General features: G+C 44.3%; 1 protein-coding gene across 1 annotated transcript in view; it reads left to right on the top strand.

Annotated features, from left to right (window-relative positions):
• The first annotated feature begins 1,011 nt into the window (after nt 1-1,011).
• kif1b (kinesin family member 1B) overlaps nt 1,012-23,740 on the top strand; it is a 58,196-nt gene continuing 35,467 nt past the window's right edge. The window contains exons 1-13 of the mRNA XM_030769989.1: nt 1,012-1,210; nt 2,622-2,772; nt 18,192-18,268; nt 18,429-18,608; nt 18,863-18,928; nt 19,500-19,678; nt 20,622-20,733; nt 21,333-21,410; nt 21,829-21,894; nt 22,010-22,027; nt 22,294-22,369; nt 22,768-22,846; nt 23,135-23,277. Coding sequence (XP_030625849.1) covers nt 2,667-2,772; nt 18,192-18,268; nt 18,429-18,608; nt 18,863-18,928; nt 19,500-19,678; nt 20,622-20,733; nt 21,333-21,410; nt 21,829-21,894; nt 22,010-22,027; nt 22,294-22,369; nt 22,768-22,846; nt 23,135-23,277 — 1,180 coding nt within the window. The 5' untranslated portion in view covers nt 1,012-1,210; nt 2,622-2,666. The remainder of the gene's footprint in view (nt 1,211-2,621; nt 2,773-18,191; nt 18,269-18,428; nt 18,609-18,862; nt 18,929-19,499; nt 19,679-20,621; nt 20,734-21,332; nt 21,411-21,828; nt 21,895-22,009; nt 22,028-22,293; nt 22,370-22,767; nt 22,847-23,134; nt 23,278-23,740) is intronic.

Here is a 23,740-nt window from a genome sequence, read left to right as displayed (position 1 = left end):
TGTATGGCAAACGTCTTTCTCGCTGTTAACTTCAAATGAATAATCGTGTGTGTGTGTGTGTGTGGCCAACAATGGAAGGCCTTTGGGCATCTCATTAATGATTTCCACAGTATTGGAGCATAATTCCAAGACCAGGGAGAATGTGACGCCTCACTGTAGCATGAACATCATGGACTCAGTGTGAGTATGTTCATGTATGTCGTCTTTTTTTTTTTTTTTTTTTAAAAACACCATAGTTCTGTAAGTTGGAGAGATCCATCAGATTTTGTTGTTCATAGTAACCCTGGTTATTGAACTGCATCGCCAATTATGAATGAATAATTTTCCAGTTATATCTTAAAAGTTTAACTGTACAGGAATTTGCCTCCTTTGCTACAAACTTTTTTTTTTTTTGGACCTAAGTCTTTAAACTGTAATAAATGGAAATGCACACACCTTTACAAGTTACAAGTGTAATGTTGTACTTGTTTTAAAACTGATAGATTTCTGTTTGCCCTAAACAATAAGCAAACATGTAGTAATGCTTTCTGATTTCTAAAATGTTTAGTGTATAGAGAGATTGAATGTGCATATAATGCCATGGTGTTAGGGAAAGAGCGCTCATAAGATTTCAGTAACTCGTGCTGGGTAGTAACTTGTGAGGAGTTGCGATATTAACCGAGTAAATTTCAGTGTTTTAAATTTGCAGAACTGAGATCGATGTTGTAAGTACATCTTTTTTCGACTAGGAGGCGCGTTCCACTCTTTGCTTGCTCACGAGTTGGACCAGCAAGAAATCCTGCAGTATTGCGTCGTACTGAACCAACCCCTTCGTCCATTTTTTGGAAGCTCATTGGATTATGAAAACCTTGCCGAAACTGTACTCCCATTCTATTGGTTTGTCCAAGTGACGCTCAAATTGTGTTGGGGCTGTTGACGTAATCTTTTCAGTAAATCAAGGCAGTCGACCGTATCCTATCCTAGCGAGTGAACAGATCCGCGAAGGCTAACACCTATCCCAGAAAATAACAATTGAACAACAGCCACGAATGCAGTGGAGGCTTACGTATAGAAGAATGGGACGCAGTTATAATGGGTTTATATGACAAATACGGAATAATTAAGCTTATGTCAGTTTGTTTACTGTAATCGCTGCTGGTAGGCGTCAGTTTAGGTTTCACATTTTGCTGCTTTTCTATGGTGTACTAAATCTTCGCGTGGATCTTCGAAGGTAAGTGCAGGCCCATCAATGACATTACTTGCAAGCTATTTAGACCATGAAAAATACTTAAGACGTTAGTGCACGTGCGTATCACTACAGTTTGTCATATTATTACTGGGAAATAGGCAGAACGTATGACTTTAAGTCATATTTTGAAATCATACTCGGCCAGGCATGATCAACCGGAATGCTGTTTATGTAAACTGAAATTGTTACGCCAAGATATGCAAGCTCCAAGCTCAAATTCCCGTTTTGTATTCTTACATAAAACCTTGTTATGAGTTTTACCTGATCTAACATGCAGAAGTGACACAAGGAATAGTTAGGAATGGCAAGCGGTAGAATTTACTGGAACTCCGGGATACTAATACTGATGTCCTAGCTGATTAGCCTACCTCGGTTCCCAGTAATGGTCATACTTGATGAAGAGGTATTAAAGGTCAGTCTGAGGCTGTCCCATGTGCTCATTTTTTTTTGCAAAGGTGTCTATCGATTTTGTGCGTCTAATGTTAGCACAAGAACCGATACATAGAAACGTACTCTTGCATTGGCTATTTTGATTGCAAACTTAAGTACGGGGGAAAATACACCTAATACATTTTGACAGATTCATACCCATAAATCAGAGACTGTGGCACAACTGAGTTGTGGTTGGGAATGCTCGTTGAATATGGGAAATCGTTATATCTTTTGCCTTTGCAGTTGCCTCTAAGCTGTTTTCTCTGGCCCAAGTAGATAGATAACTGGGGTAGATAGAATTTCATGGGCGTATGCTTCTGTAATGGAATGACTGGCTGCAAGGACGTAGGTTGGAAATATTCGATTATGTTATTAACTGGCGACCTACGTCTCTGTGTCTTCAAACAACCTCGATATCTTTTGAGAGCGAGAGACGCATAAAAAAAAATTTGGAGATATATGTCAAGAGCGGCGATTGCCATCTCAGTTCGAGTCAAGCTAACGGTACGCGTATAACCAAGGCCATAATGACAGATTTCCCGTTATAACCCAGACAGGTTTGTTTGCTTTGTGTACAGTCGGTTGAACGACTGTCTTTCACGTAATTTAATAGTGTATGTGCATTCAGTTAAGGTTATTTATGACTTTTATTTGTGTAATCTAGGATACGGAGAAGTTGGCCCATCCCTATTGCGGTTAAGTGGCAGCCATGTTTTGAGGAGAGGTAGCTGTCTAGCTAACGTCGGGCATTCAGAAATGCTTTCGGGGTAGTCGAGATGGAATCAAATCACTGTAGCAGGAACATATTAGTAACTGGTCTCAGAGATCAGTCCGTTATACCTTATGTTTAAATGTTCTTCATTAGGAATGGCTTCAGTATCGACACATAATTTGTGTTCTCTCATCGTCATATTATTGGATTTGACCATTTCAAATAATACATTTTTTCCCCTTTACATAGGAGGGAAAATCTGCGGAATCGCAGTGTTGAAAAACTGCTGCAACTATGTCGGGGGCTTCAGTGAAAGTTGCCGTCAGAGTGCGCCCCTTCAATTCAAGGGAGATCAGCAGAGAATCAAAATGCATCATTCAGATGCAAGGGAACTCCACCAGTAAGTAGCACTGAACCTTTTCAACCCATCATACCATGCACCCTGCTCTCAAACTGAATGTGCTATTGTTGGGAATGAAATTATCCTTTGAATGGCTGCAGTCTTCTGTGACTTGCTTGCAGACGAAGTTAACAGAGAGCAGGTTCAAGTGTGTTATTGGATGAGCTTTGCACCTTCAAGCCAAACTCTCAGCTTTCAGAACCCCCCCCCCCCCCCCCCCCCCCCCCCCCACACACACACACACACACACACACACACATGAATTGGCAGCATAAGTAAAGCAAATTCCAGAATGACTATAGAGTTGCATACCAAACATGAAAAGACAAAGAAATATAATCTCCTTTGTGTCAGTGCCTCTCCCATTTGGGGAGAAAGGAAAAAAAAGAGGAATTCATGCCAGGGGGGCTATGGCATCAGAAATGCTGAGTTGGTCCATTCTTAGGCCGAAGTGTCTTGTTCCTGGGTCTCATGGTTCCTGCTCAGTACTCCATTTTCTTGTGTGACTGAACGGCCTGTCTGTGTTGCAGCCTATCGTGGTGAACAAGAAGCAAGTGAAAGGAAATCAGTTGATCATATCTGTTTTGTTTAAGAGTGTGCAATCTTGACACACACGCGCCACTGGGGAATTATGAAAGCGAACTATCACGTTGTGATAACTTGTTTCTTTCAATGATATTTGATGACACAAGCCAGTGAACCAGACTTAATAAAGATACAGGAGAGAAACTGACAGATTGGACACTATGCTAATTGAAGTCCTCTTTTTCTCACTGGGTAAGAAGGTGACTGTTATAATGACCTTCATGAGCAGTGGCTCACTGTCTTGATACTGAATGGTAGCCCAGTTAAATTCTGTAATATATATATGTGTTGGTCATGGATTCAGTGCGATACAATCTCAATATGCTACTGAATGCACAAATCACAATTTTTTCCAGGGCTGGAGGTGATGAATTCAATAACTCATATCAGTAATGGACCTAGACTGAATAACAGTGTCCTTTTATGTATCAGGTCTTTGATTTTTTTTTTCTGCTACAGAGGGGATTTGTCGCAAGTTTAAAATACTTATTTGGACCATGTTGTCTTTGGTGTGTGTGTGTGTGTGTGTGCGTGTGTGTGTATGTGTGAGGGTTAGTAGCATATGGTGAATCACTGTGTATGACTCATTAGGCAGATGATCAAACTGACATAGGCAAGCAGTTATTTGTGTCATCTGTTTGATTATAGGAAGTTTGTATGGTCTGCTTTCTTTGTCAGTTTTTCTCTAATAAATGGTGATTATGTGATGAAGCCTGTGTGTCATGTGAAAGCTCATTAGAGAAAAGTTACAGTTGATTGACATGGTGAATGTCTTCCTGAGGTGACATCCTACAGTAGGCTGGAAATGGAGCTGTGATTTTGGTTTGGTTTTTTTCCTGTGCACTCTCTATAACAGTCAGTCACCCCAAACAGATATAGTTGATGGTAGACTTAGTTGATTAAACCTCATGTTCTCCTAGATGAATTTGGTAGGAAAACTGCGTGCAGTTCAGTCACTGCATAGCCGGACTTGGTGTAACTCCTGTGAGAGTGTATTGTCTCACTAACATGCCAGTTACATATTTGCATCTCATATCACCTTGTAACTCTGCGAGCTTATGGACCTTTGATGTGATTTTTATGAACACAATGTGAGAGTGACATTTAGAGTGAGAGTGACAACAGAGGTCGCCTATTTCATATGCAGGATTCTCAAGGCAGGAGAATCTGCAGTCGAGTATACCTGGGTATCACATGCGCAGACTGCAGAGCAGAATCTGGGCCTGGCTCTGGGCCCATTGCTCTTGATCAGGGCTCTGTTGCAGATGGTATGCTGAGAATGTTGTCTTATTACAATGCTGAGAGATCAGGGCCGCTTGAAGCCAAGGTATACATACACACACACACGCACACACACGGCTACAGTAAATGGCAGGAAGAAGAATGTGAAAAGATGGCCTTTTAGCAGCATACCTAACCCACTGTTCTGTCTCATATGCTTTTAGATCGTGGTGAGATCTTAAATCCAAGCTGAAGGCTTTTATCACCTCGCACAAACAGTTTGTTTAGGTCAAGACTTTGTCTAGATGTGGTGTCTCTCTCTCTCTCTCTCTCTCTCTCTCTCTCTCTCTGGTGTATTTCATTTTGCAGCTTCATGTTCCCTTTTGCTATGATTAAAGGTTCCGTCAGAAACTACAGCAACAACTCTTAAAAAGATGAAAGATGAACATGTTTAGATACTTTAGGTGATTAGATGTTTATCTGCATGCACTGATGAGACTTTGTGTTATCGGTGAGGGATCAGTTAGAGGCCAATTTAAGTTATGTTTAGGAAGGGGCGTATCTGGAAAAAGACTTTGTAAAATTTGAACTCTTTGAAATGTCGCTGCGTGCATCTTCAGTTGCTCCATCAAATCTGTGGGGCTTAACTGAACTTTATCATTGTAAAGATATGCTCACATGCTCTCTAACTTCCTCTAAGATGCCAAAGAGTTTTCTGGTAATCACTTATGCGTGTTAGACTGGAAGTGAACCGGAAAAAAGATAAACACAGATGAGTTATTGAAAATGAATAACTGCTCTTTTACTCCTCTGTGGTCCCTCCCACGTGAACAGCTCAGATTAAAACACTAAAAAAATTTGACTTTAAAACACTGAAACAATCGACAGTGATAAAGGTGGAGCCCATCTGGCTTTCTCTGTTTGTGTTCTCTCGCTCTCTCTTTTTGCGTCGATAAATAAATATGTAATGTATTTTCTGGCTTATCACAAGCAAAATCATTGAGACTGTTCACAGCTCACCATCATGTGACTCTTTAGCAGTGAACTGGGTTAAGCTAGCCAGCGCTAGGTCTGAAGCAGTCTGGAAGCAGTCTGGAAGCAGCTGTTTTGACCGGGCCCACTCATTGTTGAACTTTTTTTTTCCCCCCCTCCTCTCCCCTTTCCACAAGTGTAGGAAGTCTGGTTAGGGAATGGGAGTGGGTACATGCAAGACTTTTCTTCACTCTCTCTCTCTCTTTAGGGCCATGGGGTTAGGGAGGGTGAAAGAAGGGGGGGGGGAGTGGGGGAAGGCATGGTAAAGAGATTAGACTATGTGGAGGGTATCAATTCAGGGCTTCTCCCAGCAGAACCATTCTTCTCTTCCAGTGTATGTTAGGCGCGTCAGTACAGCAGGCGCAGCACAGCAGTGGGATGAATAGGAACTAAAGAGATGGACGACGGTCTTGCGTTTCGTTGTGAGGAGGGACGGCAGCAGAATCAGATCAAAGCGTCTGTCCCCTGTGACCTCCATGTGTCAGTGACAGTTTGTGTAATCCAAGCAATTTATTCTGTCTACCGGTGGGCAGCCCCCAGTCGTGAGCTAGTTGATGTATTAGCTAAGAATAACCTAGCTCGTGTCCACCATTTTATGAGCAGTTTACTGAATGAAGCAGTATGAAACTCTGTGGAAATTCCCTTCCACTCTCCTTTAGAGCTTCAACAAGTACATCATTAAAACACAAGAAAACCTCAATTTTACCAGCTATTGTTCAATATCAGCTACTTTATCAGAACATTTCTGGCTAGCCACACTAAAATGAGAGAGTTTTTAAAGATCCTGCCATGTGAGCAGAAGAATAAGAGATAGTGAAATTCCTAAACTCTCATGAATGGATGGAGATGGAAGAGGCGGCGAGTGGGGTGATTGGGCAGATCGATGTGGCTTTGGTTATGGGGAAGGTCATCTGAACGCTGAATCCTGAGTGCCGACATGAGTGATTGACCTGATTATGCTGGTGTAATCCCAGAGCCGGCCTGAGACTGGCAGGCCCCACGGCTAATCCCTCTGACCCTCGCAGGTGTGTCTGACACCCATTCCAGGTGTCACCTCTCTCACCACGCCAATATAAGGTCTCAATCTAGACAGGACTGTGACAGCCGGGTCGTTTTTCCCAACCCAGCGTGCAGGAATGCTCACCGTATTCACAATGCTCACAATATCTGTTCTCACATGTTAGTGTTGCAACCCGACATGGGAAAATAAGTGAAGGCTATATCAGTTGTCTGTCAGTTGATAAATCTTGAAGACTTCTGTCTCATCTTATCATTCTCGGTTAACCCTTCCTGCTTGGCAGCATGTTCTCAGAAACATTCCCAGAACGCTGGCATAGCATCATCCCCCTAGCAACCAGGCTCGGTTTCCTCGGCAATCGATAATGAGGTGTTTTGTGACTGCCGGCGGAGTGCCGTTATGGAGTCTTTTGAACCGCGTCCTTGTTGATAAAGGAAAAACAAAAACACTCACACATTTTCTCTCATGCTTGACGGCGTGGTCTGTCCTCTGCATCGTCAGTAGCTCTTACGTAACATGCTGCAGTGAGAAATGGGGCATGTGTGTATATGATCCTTTTAGCACAACCTTATATTCCCTTAAATCTCTAGAGTAAAAGAAGATGATACTGGACTGCTCTTTGAATGTTATTCATTTTTCACTCATATACTGATTCACGTGTTTGTCTGGTGTAGTCTCCACACTTGTAGTCAGTGGTTTGGTTTTCTTACTTCTCTAGCTCCTTACTCGTGTGTTTGATGGAGGGCTTGCATTGATGTTTGTTTGATTTCTCTGACCCATACTTCTCTCGTGACTGACTTGAAGCCACATTAGACACAGGAACGCAGAAACTCACTCACTCAGTCACTTTCAAAGCTGCTTATCCTAACTGGGGTCGCGGGGGGTGCTGGAGCCTATTACAGCGAGGAACACAGAAACTGGTTATAGTAATTTGTTTCCCCTGATTTAGATTCCTTGTGTGGTAGAACAGAAAACTGATGTTGCACAAAATTGTATTGATTAAACATGTTAGTATAGGAAAAGATTATTAAAACGTTCGGTTTCTTTAGTCAGTTTGTTTGTTTGGTATAACCAGGTCTTTCCTGTATTCCTTTAATTTATTTGACATAACTGGAGATGGCTAAGATGCTGTTCCACATAGTCTTCAGATGTTTGTTTATGTCTGATATTTGGATGACCTAATTTGTACTGTCTTGTACCAGCACAGTTTTAGGCGGTTCTAATCAGTCGGGTGACATAGTCCAGTCTCAGAATAAGGTCAGACACAAATATTATTTGTAAAGCCATTTGAGAGGGGCTAAGTTTTGTTCCTCACGCTCCTAAGGCTTAACTTCAACTCTTCACACAGACACTGGAAACTTCCAGACTAATGCAGGCTTTGGACACTGTGAAAGAGTCTTTAGTCATGAATGAACGTCAAAACGAGACACTGCTATTTGAAGCCTTGTTTGATGGAAAGGCTGATTGGGGGAATACCTCCATTAATGGCCCTTTCTATTTTGCACATTAGATAAACATGCTTGTAATTGAGTGTTAGGGCTTTCATTAACTTTCGTAATGATGTGTTAAAATAGCCTGCATTACAGGCCAATCTGATTGGGGTTTTTTTTTTCTGTTTAGCTCTTCCATTATGCTCAGCTAGTTGTTTTTTTTTTCTTTGAATTCTGTGTGAGATCTGCATCCTTTCAGTGAGAGTGTATTTTTAGGGCTGTGTTCCCATCTGTATTTCTCCTGCTTTCTCTTGCTGTCTGTCTGTAATTAGTATTGTTGGTGCAGTGTGTGTGTGTGTGTGTGTGTGTGTGTGTGTGGGGATCCTGATCCCAGTGCTTGCTCCTGCTGGAGATGGAGGGATGAGATGGCACTGAGGGGGTGGAGTGGAAAAGAGGGGGAGTGTGTGTGGGGGGGGGGGATGCAGCAGTAAGCCTGAGCACAGACAGTGTCACGTGCACGAGAGCGTGAAGGAACATTACGGGCGCGTGCTCTGGAATTTATACGGGGTTTTTTTTTCCCTCCCTCTTGCTGCGGGGACTAGAGTGCCATGCGCCTGCCTCAGCTGCACAAGGCATGGAAGTGCAAAAATAAAGAAAGACAACCTGTGCTCCATCTGCAGCCGGAGAGACGCACTTCCATGTTTTTGTTTGGTACCTCCTTTTTGGTAATGCTGGTGATGCTTGCATTTTGCAAAGCACTTCCTTTCTAGGTGTGTGCATTTTTGCTTGTTTGGCCTGGACTGAAGAGAAATCCACTTCTGTAGATAATGTCCACAAACAGTAGTGCATCACTACATAAATCATTCCCAATTCATTCCCAAGTCCCTCAGTTCCTGCTGTCACAGGCATTGCTCCAAAGAGACAGGGCACCTCTAACGCCGTGGCGTTCTTTCATGTTGTAACATTTGAAAGGATGAGACTGTTGTTCAAATGTTTTCTGGAAACTGATACTTATTCTGAAAGTAAAAGCTGCTTTAAAAGCAGCTTTAATAAGGGAATTTCGTTAGACGTGAAAAGCGGTAGTTTTGGCTTGACCGCAGCAACTGTTCCAACGCCTGGGAATGGACTTTAGGTTTCTCTTCCTCGTATTACCGTTTTGCCTCTCCCAGAGTGAAAAACAAAGTCACGTTTTTACAAACCTAAGGTTGTGACTGTTAACTTCACAAAGCTAGCCTGTTCAGCTGTATTCCCTCTAACACAAGCCGCCTAAATAAACCAACAGCCAATCATGTGCTTGTAACTCTTGTTTTGAGTGAATCCTGAGATCTGGGCTTGTTACGGAGGCGAGCTGGACCTTTGCCCTCAGGACAACACAAGCCCTGGTTGCAGACTTGGTTCTGATCCGAACTGGGTGCTGAATAGGAAAGCGGAGAGGCAGAGAGTTTTGTAGTCCAAGCACGACAGGTCGTGGCTGCTGCTCTCCCTCAAGTTTTATTATTCATGAAGGAAAAAAAAGCACAATTTAAAACAAACCATTTTTTTGCTCTGTGTTCCTCTACGGTCATTTAGTGTCAAGGATCTGTGGGGTTTGGGAGGGACTGTCAGTGGAAAAGGGGAAGCAGGGTTTGCCATTCAGCTGCTTACTCTGAAACCTCCACTATCTAAAATAGTGATATCACATGCTGTTGGGCTGCACTAATACCTTCCAGCCAATCTCTGCCAAACACTCTCTCTCTCTCGCTCTCTCTCTCGCTCTCTCTCTCTCTCTCTCTCTCTCAAACACGCACACACACTCTCTGAGAGAGACAACCAATCATTTGGTTTTGCATGCGGAGGATGGTGAAATGAAGGCAAGTAGTGGTATGGCTTGAAACTTTTGCCGCCAGTCTCATCCTCACTGCCTTCAGTGGCCTCTCACACAACACGCCCGATTCTGCTGATGCAAATCCACACTGTCCTCTGGCTCTCATTTTCATTCATGTATTTCGCTCTGTCGTTCAGTAAATTTCAGCCTTTCCACAACCTTAAAAGCAATTAGTCACAAACTAGAGATGGCTCTCTGTGTGCGTGTGCGTGTGTGTGTGTGTGTGTGTGTGTGTAATGCTGACGTCATCCAAACGTGGAGCTGTAATGTGAGGGGTGGAATGCCTGTATTGAAAGGACATCAGAGCTTTTGATGTTCACTCAGGTCGTTCCTCTGTAAAGCGGGGGGCCCACAGTGAAACAAGCATAGAGTGTTGTCCAGCCTGCAGTAACTCATTGTGGTGCAGGCTGGGAGTCTATAGGGACAAACAGAGTCGTAGTGGAACGAGAACAGGCTGGCTACCACAAAACCCCTCTCTCTCTCTCTCTCTCTCTCTCTCTCTCCGTCCCTCTCACTCAACAGTATGCAACGTATCCTGTGGGCTTCTAGGCTCCGTCCACCCATTCAGTATGATGTAAGTGTAAAATGACAGAGGACCTAAATATGATGGCTGTCAGTGATGTTATGTAATATATTTTGAATTCACTGTATCCTTATCAGTCATACAGTACTTAGTGCTTAATGTTTGCCGATCTAATTGGGCTGTGTGGACTTTCCAGGTGTGTGTGTGTGTGTGAAGTATTTGGACTGAAGTATTTGGACTGAAGTATACCTTAGAGGCCACTCAGTGAGAGTGAAATGGTCTAAGGCAACATTCAGTGATTTTCTCTCTGAAACACATATACAGTTATATATAGACACACAAACAGTGAGGAAGTTCTCAGATCTGAGAGTCCGAAGGCTGTCGGTCAGGGCAGCTGTTTTGAATGTTGTATCCTGTCTTGGACCCGCTCCATCTAAGCTTATGGGTTTGTAGGGCTGCAAAGAGAAAAGATCTCCACCACAACCTCAGAATGGATCCAGAGGCATCCTGTTCACAACTGCTCTTCCGTCCATTTTTCAACTGCAGCATATGTGGGTGTCTGTTAACAGGAGTGTAGAGCGTTTAGAGCACCTGGTTTGTTCATTTGAGTGGCAGAATGTCTAATAATCTCCTGTTCTTTCTGTGGGCCTCTACTATCTCTTGATACTCAAAAGTTTAAGAAACTTGATGTTCTAGAACCTTCCCTCAGTGGGTCTCTCCTCTGTGCCTTTGTACAAACGAATCTCCACGTGTGTGTGTGTTTGTGTGTCTGTGTGTGTGTGTGTGTGTGTGTGTGTGTGAGTGGTCTGTCTTGCTGGGTGGAGTGTGTCAGAAAGGTTGGACTGCAGAAATCTACCCATTCCTTCCTGTCAGTGAGAATCAGTCAGCATGTGAAGCAGCACCTGCCATCTGCTGCCATATAAATAGACAACACTCTGTGCCCCCTCTCTCTCTCTCTCTCTCTCTCTCTCTCTCTTTTGGACAGCTGGGAATGGCTGTACTTTCCCTCATTACTGGAGACTTTGTCACTGCGCGACCCTCACTGCACACATACTTCCAAGACCATGCATCTGCTCGCTGTTTTCTTTTTTTCTTCTGCCCCTTTTCACTTTCCTCTCAGCAACATCCTCCCAACAACTTTGTATTGAATATTTTCATTTGGGAATACCAGATCATAAACACTGAAGGAGAAAACTCTTCCACTGAACTTCCACTCAAGGCGCTGTTTTCAGAAGCACCTAGAAGTCAGACTCTTGCTGCATATGAGGTTTTGCTGAAGTTTTAATGCTCTGTTTAAACTCACAGCGAGGCCTGTTTTTTATTTTATTTTATTTGTTTCATTTTTTTTCTTTGATCATCATACATTCATCTCGTGAACATCCCAAACCAGCCAGTCTGGAGGGAGCAGAAGGTAGTGCTGGTGTTGTTGTTGTGAGTAAGTGAAATGTCAGAGCAGTCTAAGGTTGGGCCGTGTGGAAAAAGTCAGCGGGCTCTAAATAAGGGCACAGGCTCTGTGAAGGCTTGTCATAACACATTACCTAATGTATTATGCAGATTCCGCCTTTGTCTCGGGGCCCTGCATTCACAGCATTGTTCTCCACTCTTCCTGTCGCTCTTTTCTCTTTCACTCCATTAAAGCCAAAACTACGTGGGTCGCATACTGAGGCTAGCCAGAGACTTCAGCACTGGGAACTTAGGAACCGGCTCCTTTAGCGTGGCCGTGATTACACTAACACAATTACAGCTCGTCCTGTACCCTGTGGTCAGCGCAGTGCAAGCTGCTGAAGAAAGCCCTTATGCTCTTTATAAGGAAGTGCTGCAGTCCGCCTCATGTGTGCTCTAAACAGCATGCTTCTCCAATGCAGTGTCCCAGTCAAAGTGTGACAGTCTCCGAATTGAGAGGCATATTGTAGAGGCTTTTTCTGTTGTTTGTATTTTCAGTATAGTGTCATTAAAGGCCAAAATGCTGTGCTTTCCAGAAAGCTTGGTACTCACATGGAATGTCTCAACCAAACTGTGTATTACTGTACAGTGACCCCTGTTTTTTTTCCCCACAATATGGTTAGTCTCCGTGTGTGTGTGTGTGTGTGAGGGAGAGAGAGAGAGAGAGTATATACTGGACAGGGCTCATTTTAGTTCAGTTGAACTGTGGCCAGTGAGAACTCTACCACCTGTGAGAGGAATGCGGGGACCCGGTGCTCTCCTTCTGAAGCCAGATAGAGTTCAGCATTTGATTCCTGCCAGATGAGAGCACACTGGAATATCTCCTGCACTCCTTTAGCTTTCCCCTTTAAGATGCTCCACGCCACCTCACGGCCTGCGTCTGTGTAAACCTCTGCTTGTTTTAACGATGCTCAAGACCCGACGAAAACATCTCTTTACAAGGCTTTCCTGAGCCTTTTAGAGAGGGAAACACTGACATTAAAAAAGCAACAGTGAGACTAAAACGTTTCTAAAGTTTTGGCCAATCACTGAACAGTCATAGTGAAAGAAAAGAGAGACTTTTTTGGTGATCAAATGTTTTAATTCATTGAAGACATGATAGACCCAGGGAAACACTGACATTAAAAAAAATAAATAAAAAAAATAACAGTGAGACTAAAACATTACATCACACCTTTGGGGCCAGAGGGAGACTATTAGCATTCCTGAGGATTAATGTAATGCACACATCATAATTACCAGTCTGCTCCTTCATCGTCCTAGAGACCATGGCACATTTTTAAATGCTTCAGTCAGCGCTGCCCCTCTCTTTTTCTCTCTCTTTTTCTCTTGCTCTCTCTCTCTCTCTCTCTCTCATGCTCTCTTGCTCTCTCTCTCTCTCTCATGCTCTCTTGCTTCCTCTCTCTCTCTCTCTCTCATGCTCTGTTGCTCTCTTCTCGTCTCTCTCTCTCTCTCTCTCTCTCTTTTGCTCTCTCTTGGTCACTCTCTCTGTCTCTCTCTCTCTCTCTCTCTCTCTCTCTCTCTGATAATCCACTAATATAGCCATTTTTCCCTGTCATGGAAGGGAGAGAGTTGGGGGGTTGGGGGCTGGTTGTGTTAGCAGTAGAGTAGCTGAAATGCATTAATGGTTGGTATCGATCGGGCCCTGGACCAGAGCGGACCCCCCAGCGGGACCCTCGAAGAGTTGGACATATCCTACCACATTAGGCCCGGCATGCTTGCTATTTTCAGCTCATCCAGCACTATGTGAAAAAGAATAGTCGCCCACCGTCTCAGTCTGGAACTTTATACCTCCAACAGCCAGATGAGAGAGGGAGAGAGACAGAAAGGGGTTTATTTTTTCCACTCTTTTTTTTTTTTTTACCCTTTCCACATAAACACAAGCAGGCTGTGGAGCGAAAGGCCCCTGACTCGTTAAAAATGCCTCCCGTCTTCATTTGTACTGGTGTTGAAAGGAGACAAGCTCATTATCCACTGTCTGTGTGCATCTGAGCTCTGCCTGCACCCCTACAGCACAGCAGGGGCCGCTTAAGCCCACTGCTCTGGAGATCTGTGTGTGTGTGTATGTGGTTTGTTTGCTTGTTGTCCTCATTTCACTGGAGCTGTATATAGCCTACATATCCGTGGGCTTTTTTGTCTGTGATTTTTTTTTTGCTCTTCCCTGTTTGACACAGCATTATGAACTGTAGGCTGCTCTCAGTGCTGAGAGAGAGAGAGCAGGATTTTACCAGTCATGTGCCGTAATCTGGTACAGGAGTTCCACCAGTAAACCTGAGTAAACCTGCCTGTTTGTTTACGGGGGCAGAGCCAATGAGACGGACCGGGTCGGCTGGGCTTGTGACTCGGTGCTGGTGTGTGCTGGAGTGGGAAGGGGATTGGGGTCAGGGCATTGTCACTTGGAAGTGATTGGCACGTTTAGTGTGACATTTACATAATGATGGGCTCTCTGTACGAGATGATGGCCATGGACAGAGCTGTGTTTTGTCTGCGCACAAAGGAGTGAATAGAGGGTCTATGTGGAGAGGTGATTCAGTAATGAAAAGCACCTCATGGATATTTAGACACATAGTAGAGTTATGCTCTCACACATCAGTTAAGAGCTTATATTTTGACCCTTTCTTACTGTGTATGGGTCTGTCATGTCTTCAATGAATTAAAACATTTGATCACCAAAAAAGTCTCTCTTTTCTTTCACTATGACTGTTCAGTGATTGGCTAAAACTTTAGTCCCATTTGCAGCTCCAGTCTTGGAGCTGATTTTATTTCAGGGTTCGATAAAGTTAATGTTGGCAGTTACATGTGGACTACTCTTCAATCTCAGTGCCATACATTGGAAGTCAGGAGAGTAGATGTACTTTGAGCCCTTTCCAGGACTCTAGCTTCTGCACTATTAAGTAGCTTAATGTCTACGTTACAAATCCTAATGCTTTCATTGTACTTCCATTACATGTTCAGCTGGGCTTAAAGGATTTCCAGCTTTAAAATATGCCTTTGCTAAATAATTGCATTATAATATATGTAAAACTGGATTTCTGAGTGGCGGTCAATGCAAAGCGCAAAGTAGAGAAGCCAAAAAATAAATAAGTAAATAATAAATAAATAAAGCGAAGTCGTGAATTTGTGGGCAACATGCACGACTGTTCCTGTTCAGAATCCCACTGTGCAATGTGGGGGTTGCCATGGCAACTGGTTATCAGTCCCTACCTGTTGCCATGGTTGAGAGGGGCAGAAGGATGACGTAGATTGATAGTCAGTACGGCATGTCCGTGAGTCAGGTATTCACAGTGAACAAGCAACAGGGCTGTGTTTTTACTGAACAGCTTTGTTGATGCACACTACATCCATAGCCCGCATTCTCCTTCCCGCAGTCTCATTGAAACGCAGTTCTGACAGTTGACATGATTCACGCAGTCAGCCATATGTAGACCAAACATGTGCAGGATGCTTCAGTCATATGTCACATTTCTGTGAGTTTGGTTTAGCGTTTATGTTTGCATCCAGCAGACTGGAATATGCACTGTTCTAGACTCTGTGTGTGTGTGTGTGTGTGCGTGCGTGCGGGCGCCATATATTATATTGCCTTGTGTGGTTTGGTTTGACCTTGTAAAGAAAGTTCTTGTTAGAGTGGTGGTATAGCCAACCTTTTCCTGTGCCCCAGGGGGCAGTCGGCTTTGTGTGTTTTGTGGTTATTTAGTTTGTTTTGAATACCTTTACCTTTTTCAGCAAAATCAAAACAAAAGCCTATTGACGCTCTGGTATGGACGGGGGAGGGGATGTTGGGGATAGAGGTGTGTGTAGAATTCTCTATGTGCTCCACATCCTCTCCACCATGGCAGTCTGTACGCCTCAGCAGTCTACCTTCAGGGCTGACACACTCCAGATGGAGAGTGAGAGAGAGAGAGAGAGAGAGAGGGAGAGAAAGAAAGAAAGAAAGGAGTGCTAGAATGAGTGGGCAGAAGTGTCATGAGCATGAATCACCTCCATGAGAGTTAGACTCGCCAAGCCCTCCCTCTCCCTGTTTCTCCCCGAGCGCTCTAAAAGCAGCACACAGTGTCATCTCTGTCCCTGTCATAACGAGGCGGGCGTGGCCTAGCCCGGCGCGTTGACTTTATTCTGACTGACTGACGCACGGGTGGGTTTTGAGTGACGGGCAGATGCCAGCTGAGCCTCAGTCAGGGGAAGTCCGGCAGAGATGGGCAGATGCTGAGTTGTACCTTATTGGGGAAGTGCCCCTGTGCGCCCGCTGTCCGGCTGGCCTCCTCTGCCTCTCGCTGTTTGAATGTGGCAGATGAGGTACTCTCTTATAGCACCCCTGTGAGTTTTGTTCCAGGAAAAAGAAAAGGGGGGAGAAGAGGTTTGGCAGGGGGGGAAATGTAATTCCCCTTGCGTTTTGCACCCACTCTCGGGTTTCCAGTAGGAGATGAAACCTCTCCTAATTTAGCTTTATCTCTCAAGAGTGACCCAACTCCCAAAAAAAGGCAGCCACAGCTTTCTTCATGAGGACATGGATGGGGAAGGTGCAATCCAACTTGCATCTACCAACAAAGCTGTCTGATCCGTTAGACATAGACATATGGATATTGTTCAAAACACACCACAGACTTTCCGTCTCCTCTTTTAGGTGGAATGTCCTCACCTGGACTGTTCTCTTGATACTATCAGGTTTGGCGGAAACCTCTGGAAACAAAACGTGTTTACCTCCATGATGACATTATGCAGCCTGATACACTGGCCTCCCCACAGCTCCTCTGCATTATTGATTAATGCAGTCAGATTAGCCTGCACAAAGCTGGGGTAGGGGGTTTGGGGTGGGCGGATGAGGATTTTCACACTTCAGGGAGCTGTGAAGCCCCCCCACCCCCCATCTGAGACGGTGTGCTTTGTGTTTAATTAGACCATTTGAGTTATGAAGGGTCTGAACCCTGTTCCTGCTGCCAACCTCTCCCTTCCTCATTTCCATATAACCCTCTGCACGGGGAGGAAAGAATCCGCTCCATTAATACGGTTTTCCCATTGGAAGTCTGGTCTGGAGACACTTTAACAGTGAGACTAGCTAAGGCTTAAGCAGTTGCTGTTGCTTCTTTGTTTTGATTGTTGCTAGGTCAAGAACGAGCTCATCGCATTCGTCAGTCATTTCCCTCTTTTTTTTTTTTTCCCTCCCTCCCTCTGTCCCGTCGCTACCCCGGTGCCGTGCGTTTATCTGGAACTGGAACAAGTGAAGCAGACTTTCTTTGCCAAGGCTTGAACATGAGAGAGGCACCACCATTAGCCAGTGTAAGCACAGGTTGTCAAGGCGAACTTAACAACAACTGCACTGCTGATCTCTATAAATACACTGGGGTGCATTCCTGTCAGGCTACTGACCAGCGGGCCACCCTCTCCCCGGGCTTAGAGCTGCATTTGTGTGAGCAGAGGGAGATCTGGAGCTCTGCAGAGCATGTCAAATACACCGCATACCACACGTGGCAGCAAATTCCTGCTTAATAAGACAGAAATGCAGGTCCGAGAGAGAGAGAGAAGTAAAGAACAGGTGGGGAGAAAATGTTGTCGTGCCACAAACAGGCACAGACTTGACAGATGGAGATGTCAGACTGGACATGCATAATCTACACCCACTTCCCCACCTTTTTATTGTTTGACTACGAACAGGAAATAAAGAAAGTAACCTGTTCTGTTGTCTTTTATCGGTATACTAAGTATTTCCCTGAGGTTATTCTCGAAATGCAAAAGGAAAATGATTAACAGGTGTTACCATTTCTTTTTCGTGTCTGATATAATAGATGAAATCATGTGTGTCATCAAATGTAATGAGTGACAAGTGGGGTGTCGGTTTTTACATGGTGACGAGTGAGTAGAGATGATTCCTCCCGTTAAACTTTAGTGTTTTGAGTATTTGTTTGAAGTGGTGAATAGGAGAGTCTCCAGCTGCATAACACAAGTTTTTTGGAGTCCAGCCTAGACCTATTAATTGAATGCAGGTGTGTGTGTGTGTGTGTGTATGTGTGTGAGTACGCCAGTCCCTTAAAGACACATGGACATGATTCTTTATGCCACATTTCTTTGAGACAGTGCTTAGTCGGCACTATGGGAGAGACTCTTACTGTAATTAATGGGTGAATTACACGGATTTGTGTTCAGTGAGTGTCTGCCAAAACTGCCCCAGAATGAGGAGCACTGTTTCTGCTGTTTCACCTTGAGGCTTGTAATGCAATGAAAATGCCTTCCAGCGAAATGCTGAACCTTGTGAAGACAAAATGTTTGTGTGCTCTTCATTGACAGATTGTGTCTCACTCTTTCTTACAGCTATTTTGAATCCCAAAAATCCAAAGGAAGCAGCAAAGAATTTCAGCTTTGACTACTCCTATTGGTCACATACTTCGGTAAGCAAGCCACGTCTTTTCAGCTGAACTAGCTTCTGGGCCAGTTTAAAGTATCTCATTTTCACATTTAGAGGGATAACTGTTTATCTGCAAGAAAAAAAAATGTATTGATTTGGATTTGATTTGGATTTTTTTTGTTTGTTTCTCTTTTGTTCTGCAGCCGGACGACCCCTGCTTTGCGTCACAGAGCCTTGTGTACAATGACATTGGGAAAGAGATGCTGCAGCATGCCTTTGAAGGCTACAATGTCTGCATCTTCGCATACGGCCAGACGGGAGCTGGCAAGTCCTACACAATGATGGGGAAACAGGAAGAGGGACAGGAAGGCATCATCCCTCAGGTATGTCGACATGTCACATCTGCAACTCACAAATTAGGAATTGGTCCATATCACATATGCGGAAAAGACACAGGATCGAAGTGTCCTGCTTTTATTCATCTTCTGGCTCTGATTGCAGCCTGGCCATTGGCGGAGGACATTAAGCAATGAGCTCTCTGTCTCGGGCATCCATCACGTCAGTTATTATTGGGCTCAATCGATCGGTCTTGTCTTGTCTGTCTAATGCACAGTTTTCATCCCCTTTTCTGTCTCAGCTCTGCGAAGAACTCTTTGAGAAAATCAATGACAACAACAAAGAGGAGATCTCATACTCGGTAGAGGTGAGTGTGTCTCACACCCCCAGCGGCGTGGAACTTTTCCCCCTCAAGTCCTTCACTGGGCGAAACCCGGGCCTGTCGGATCGTGAGCGCCGCCGGGTTTAAACCCTGGCCGCTTTAAAGTGATGGTGGCTCCTTGGAGGCCTCTCCGCTGAGTTTGCGTACTGAGCCCGAAACGCTACTGCCGCTCTCAAAAAACAGACGCTTAATGTGTATGCCATCCACAGCTGTTAGCTATCAGACTACTCAGAAAAAACTGCACTGAGGTCATTGTGGAATCTTACTTGTATACGTAATGTGGCTTAACAACCTCTGTATTGTCATAATGAAACCAATGAAAGAATCAGCCACTAAAAAGACATTTCGTTTTCAAAGACCATTGTGTATTCATTTAACAGGAGGCCAGACCCATTTCTCTTAAACTTTTGTTTAGTTAACCGAATGGAACCAAATGGATACCAAATGGAACATTACTTCATTAACAGTACCAACAAATGTGAATCATGTTTTTTGTTTGTTTTTTACAAAAAGAATTGAATCCACAACCTCAAACTGTTCCTCCTTTCACATGTAGGTGAGCTACATGGAAATTTACTGTGAGCGAGTGAGAGACTTGCTAAATCCCAAGAACAAAGGCAATCTGAGAGTGAGGGAGCACCCTCTCCTCGGCCCATATGTAGAAGACCTGTCTAAACTGGCCGTCACATCCTACACAGACATCGCTGATCTCATGGACGCAGGCAATAAGGCCCGGTAAGTCCGTGAGCACACGCCTGCCCAGGTTCTTGTGTTATGGTGCTGTGTTGGATCTGGTGTGGGGATTTGGTCGAAATGTCTTTGTAAGACCTGATGTGAAAGGTTAAACTGTTGGCTGTATGGTTGGCTATGTAAGGTTAGACAATGGCCGCGAGGTTTAATCATGGCTTACTCAAAAGACTGACTTTCTTCTTCAGGATATTGACTTTTACAGAGTTCAGAAAATCAGACAAAAAAAGAAACTTCTTTAAAGAAAAGAAAAGAAAAGAAAAGAAAGAAACTTGCTGAGAAATAGTTATTTGTAAGTTTATGGTGTAGGTTTATACGTTTCCCCCTCAGGTTTGTGTTTAATGCACTCAATGGTTACAGAAGCTGCGGATGGATGCTTCGCATGCTTTGATTGACAACGTGTGTGTGTGTGTGTGTTTAATCCTCTCTTACTGACTCATGGGATTTATTTGTGGATCATGGCGTGTAAAACCCATTGCTTAGGCCTATATCCCACCTTGTACAACATCCATACGGAGAACTCCTCTCACTGTCTTATTCCTGTTCCTACTAGCACTTTCCTGGATTAAGTGTGGTGTGGATGTCCTACGCACTCCACTGATAAGCAAGCATGGTCTTAAGCTTGCTGTGCCCACGCGGCCTTCCTGCTTGGGCAGAGAAATCCGATTCCACCACCACAGGTCAAACAGTGTCGCGATTAATGGACTTATACCCGACCTCATTGTACACTTGTATTATGGTGGAAAAACAGTGTAATAGGGACTGAGTGAAGGGTGAAAAGGTGTTTACAGGGTTATAGCTCACTGTCTGGAAATCTTGCTTTATGTCACCTCAGCCAGCCTATTATTAGCCTTTTAATAACTCTTTGTTTACTGTTTTCTCTTGTTTCTCTCCTCCTTTTGTATTCCTATCTTAACATTTGTCATCTCAGGACGGTGGCTGCCACCAACATGAACGAGACCAGCAGTCGCTCCCACGCCGTCTTTACCATCGTCTTCACCCAGAGGAAGCACGACAGCGAGACAGACCTTTCCACAGAAAAGGTCTGTACATCAGCAGTCTTCACACTCCTCCTTTTATGTACAGTAACCTTTCACAGCGCTGAGACAGTAGGCCCAGAGGGTCCCCTGCACAGGCTCCGCCCACTGCGACCTCTCTGTGATTTGTAGTGTTCATTGTGTTACGGTTTGGACATACAAAGCCCCCTCTGTGGAGTCCATACACACCACAGCTATTGTAAAGAGCTACCACATGAAACGTTGACTCCACAGGCTACGCTGCAGGCCTCAGGCCTTCAGATATTACTCATCCACTCCGGCCCTGGCAGCAATGGGTGCTCCTTTAATTGTTTTCAACTATGTGAGGGTTTTGAAAGTGAAGTGTACAGATGCTGGATATTTGTTGAGGTTGATGTTGCCGTTGCCGGTCAGATCAATCAGTGAGAAGTTTTAATTCATTAATTAATCAATGAAATTTTATTTTTTTGTCACAACTGGATGACGGCGTGAAGGAGGAGGCATTTGCCCTCTCTTTACTTCCATGTCATTGATGTATGGGTGTAAGTGTTTGTATGTGTGTCAGTTTTTGTGTGTGTGTGTGTGTGTTACGCCAGCCTGAATGTGCCTGTTCTTTCTGGTTTCAGGTCAGCAAAATCAGCCTGGTGGACCTGGCGGGCAGTGAGCGCGCTGACTCGACAGGGGCGAAGGGGACGAGACTGAAGGTACAGTCTAATCTGACTGCACTGCTGGTTTCATGCCCGCCTCATGTGGAACCTCCTCTAGTCATTCACAACCTCAGGGAACTTAGCATCAGCACCTAAGCTCATTATCACTTATCATGAACATGCTGAATAATCCTACAGTCATTTTCAGATCTTCATATCAAAATAAGAGGAGGTTAAGAACATATGGAAATGCACTGATGTTATCATGGTCACCACCTACATGACTGTATGGTTTTTATATTAAATCCAGTAAGGTTTAAATGCCTCATCTATGGCCCCTCTTATGTACTAGTTCACAGATACATTTTTGCATTTGGTTAATGCAGTAGGTGGATGCAGTGTATTGCAAAGCTGGTGACCGTAAAATGAAGTGAAAACTAAAGTCTTGTTCTGTGTTTTTTCTACTGCCTCTCAGGAGGGAGCAAACATCAACAAGTCTCTGACCACGCTTGGAAAGGTCATCTCTGCCCTGGCTGAAGTGGTGAGTAGTGCTCTGGACTGTGTAATGCAAGCATGGATGATCTGTTTCCTGCCTGCAGTCTGTAACATGCCCTGCTGTCTCTGTCTCTTTTTTCTGCCAATGCCTCCCTGCACAGGATAACTGTACCAGCAAGGTAAACCTCTTCAAAGTTCAACCAGTAACCACCAACTTTCCCTCTCGAACCTGCAACCATCCTTCCTTTCCTCATATAACCTCTGGTTTTTTTCATTCAGACTGGACTTTATCAGGATCTCCATTCCAGCATTCCAACGTCTTTAATGGTGTTTTTTTTTTTTCCCCTTCCTTCATCCATCCTTTCCCCCCTGTTACTGTGGCTCTTGTATCATGGCTGATATTGATTTTTGGTCGTTGCCTAATGGCTTTGCTTCTGTGAAACAGAGCAAGAAGAAGAAGAAGACAGATTTCATTCCTTATCGAGACTCTGTGTTGACGTGGCTACTCAGAGAGAATTTAGGTACGAGTCAAGATTCACTGCTCTTTCATTTGTAGACCCCATGATGTCTGTCTGAAATTTAAGGTGAACTGAATTTCCGAATGATACATAGACAAGGTGTCTCGCATTTCCCCAACAAGCCCTGCCCCCTGTCTTGTGTTGTGTTAATTCATTACTGAGCAAAACTGCCTACGTTAAGACTGTGAAATTGTACATGTGTCTAACTCTCTATACTGAGTGTGAGAAAGCTAATAAAAATTCAAATGCAGTGTTCGAAAGAAAATAGCTTTTTCTGATGTTTGTCTGATGTTGAGCCAGTGAGTTTTGTATTAGGTCATGCCCTTCAATGGGAGAACCTGGCGAATCCATTTCATAGATTACTTGCAGTCTCTGATTAGTTGTCTCTGTGTGTTGTTCAGGTGGGAACTCGAGGACAGCCATGGTGGCAGCTCTGAGTCCAGCTGATATTAACTATGACGAAACTCTCAGCACACTCCGGTAAGATCTGCTTCCATCCCCCCCTCTTTGAAGTAGTGAGCAATGCAAGGAGTTTGATCTCAGTTTTCTTTCTTCTCTCTTATTTATTTATTTATTTTGTGGGGGAGGCACACTCTCCACACAGCATGATTCAACTTAATTTAACGTTTAACTGTCTTATTGTCTTACTCACTCTTGCTTTCTTTCTCTTACTCCCTCATTCTCTCTCTGCGTCTCTGTCACCATCCCTTCTTCCTCCTCCTCCTCCTCCTCCTCCTCTCCTCCACCCCCGCGCTGTCCACATCACAGATACGCTGACAGGGCCAAGCAGATCAAGTGCAATGCTGTCATCAACGAAGATCCCAACGCCAAGCTGGTGCGTGAGCTGAAGGACGAGGTGACACGGCTGAAGGATCTGCTCCGAGCCCAGGGCCTGGGCGACATCCTAGACAGTAAGTCAGAGCACAGCGCCCCCCACTGGCCGTCACCTCACACGTCAACGGCTGAAGGAGTGAGCTCCACAAAGCTCAGTGCCATTCACAAGCTTCACAAGAAGCTGACAAGCTTTTCTGTCTTCTTCCCAGGGCTGATCTAATGGCTTTCATTCACTATGTGCCATCATTTGTGTCACTGTCCTTCTGTCTCTGTGTCAGGTCCTTAACTCTCCCATCTAATGTTAATGCACCAACTCGCAGTATTTACATCAGCCCTTTACTCTACCTGTCAAAGGCAGGTTGTTTTATTTTGTTTTTGTAAGGGTAAGACACAGTCGGGGAGTCTATTCTCCACATGCACTATGTAAATGCACAGATCCCTAGCATTTCCCAGGCAGTGTAAAGCATCATAAAGTGGAGTGAATTATGTATGCTCTAAATAGAACATGGCATGCATGAGAGAGTACTGTTTGTCAGTTAC

Source organism: Chanos chanos, chromosome 3, assembly GCF_902362185.1.
Source record: "Chanos chanos chromosome 3, fChaCha1.1, whole genome shotgun sequence".
In the NCBI taxonomy this organism is placed as follows: domain Eukaryota; kingdom Metazoa; phylum Chordata; class Actinopteri; order Gonorynchiformes; family Chanidae; genus Chanos; species Chanos chanos.
The sequence above is the reverse complement of the archived record's forward strand: the minus strand, read 5'-3'. Positions and strand labels throughout refer to the sequence as shown.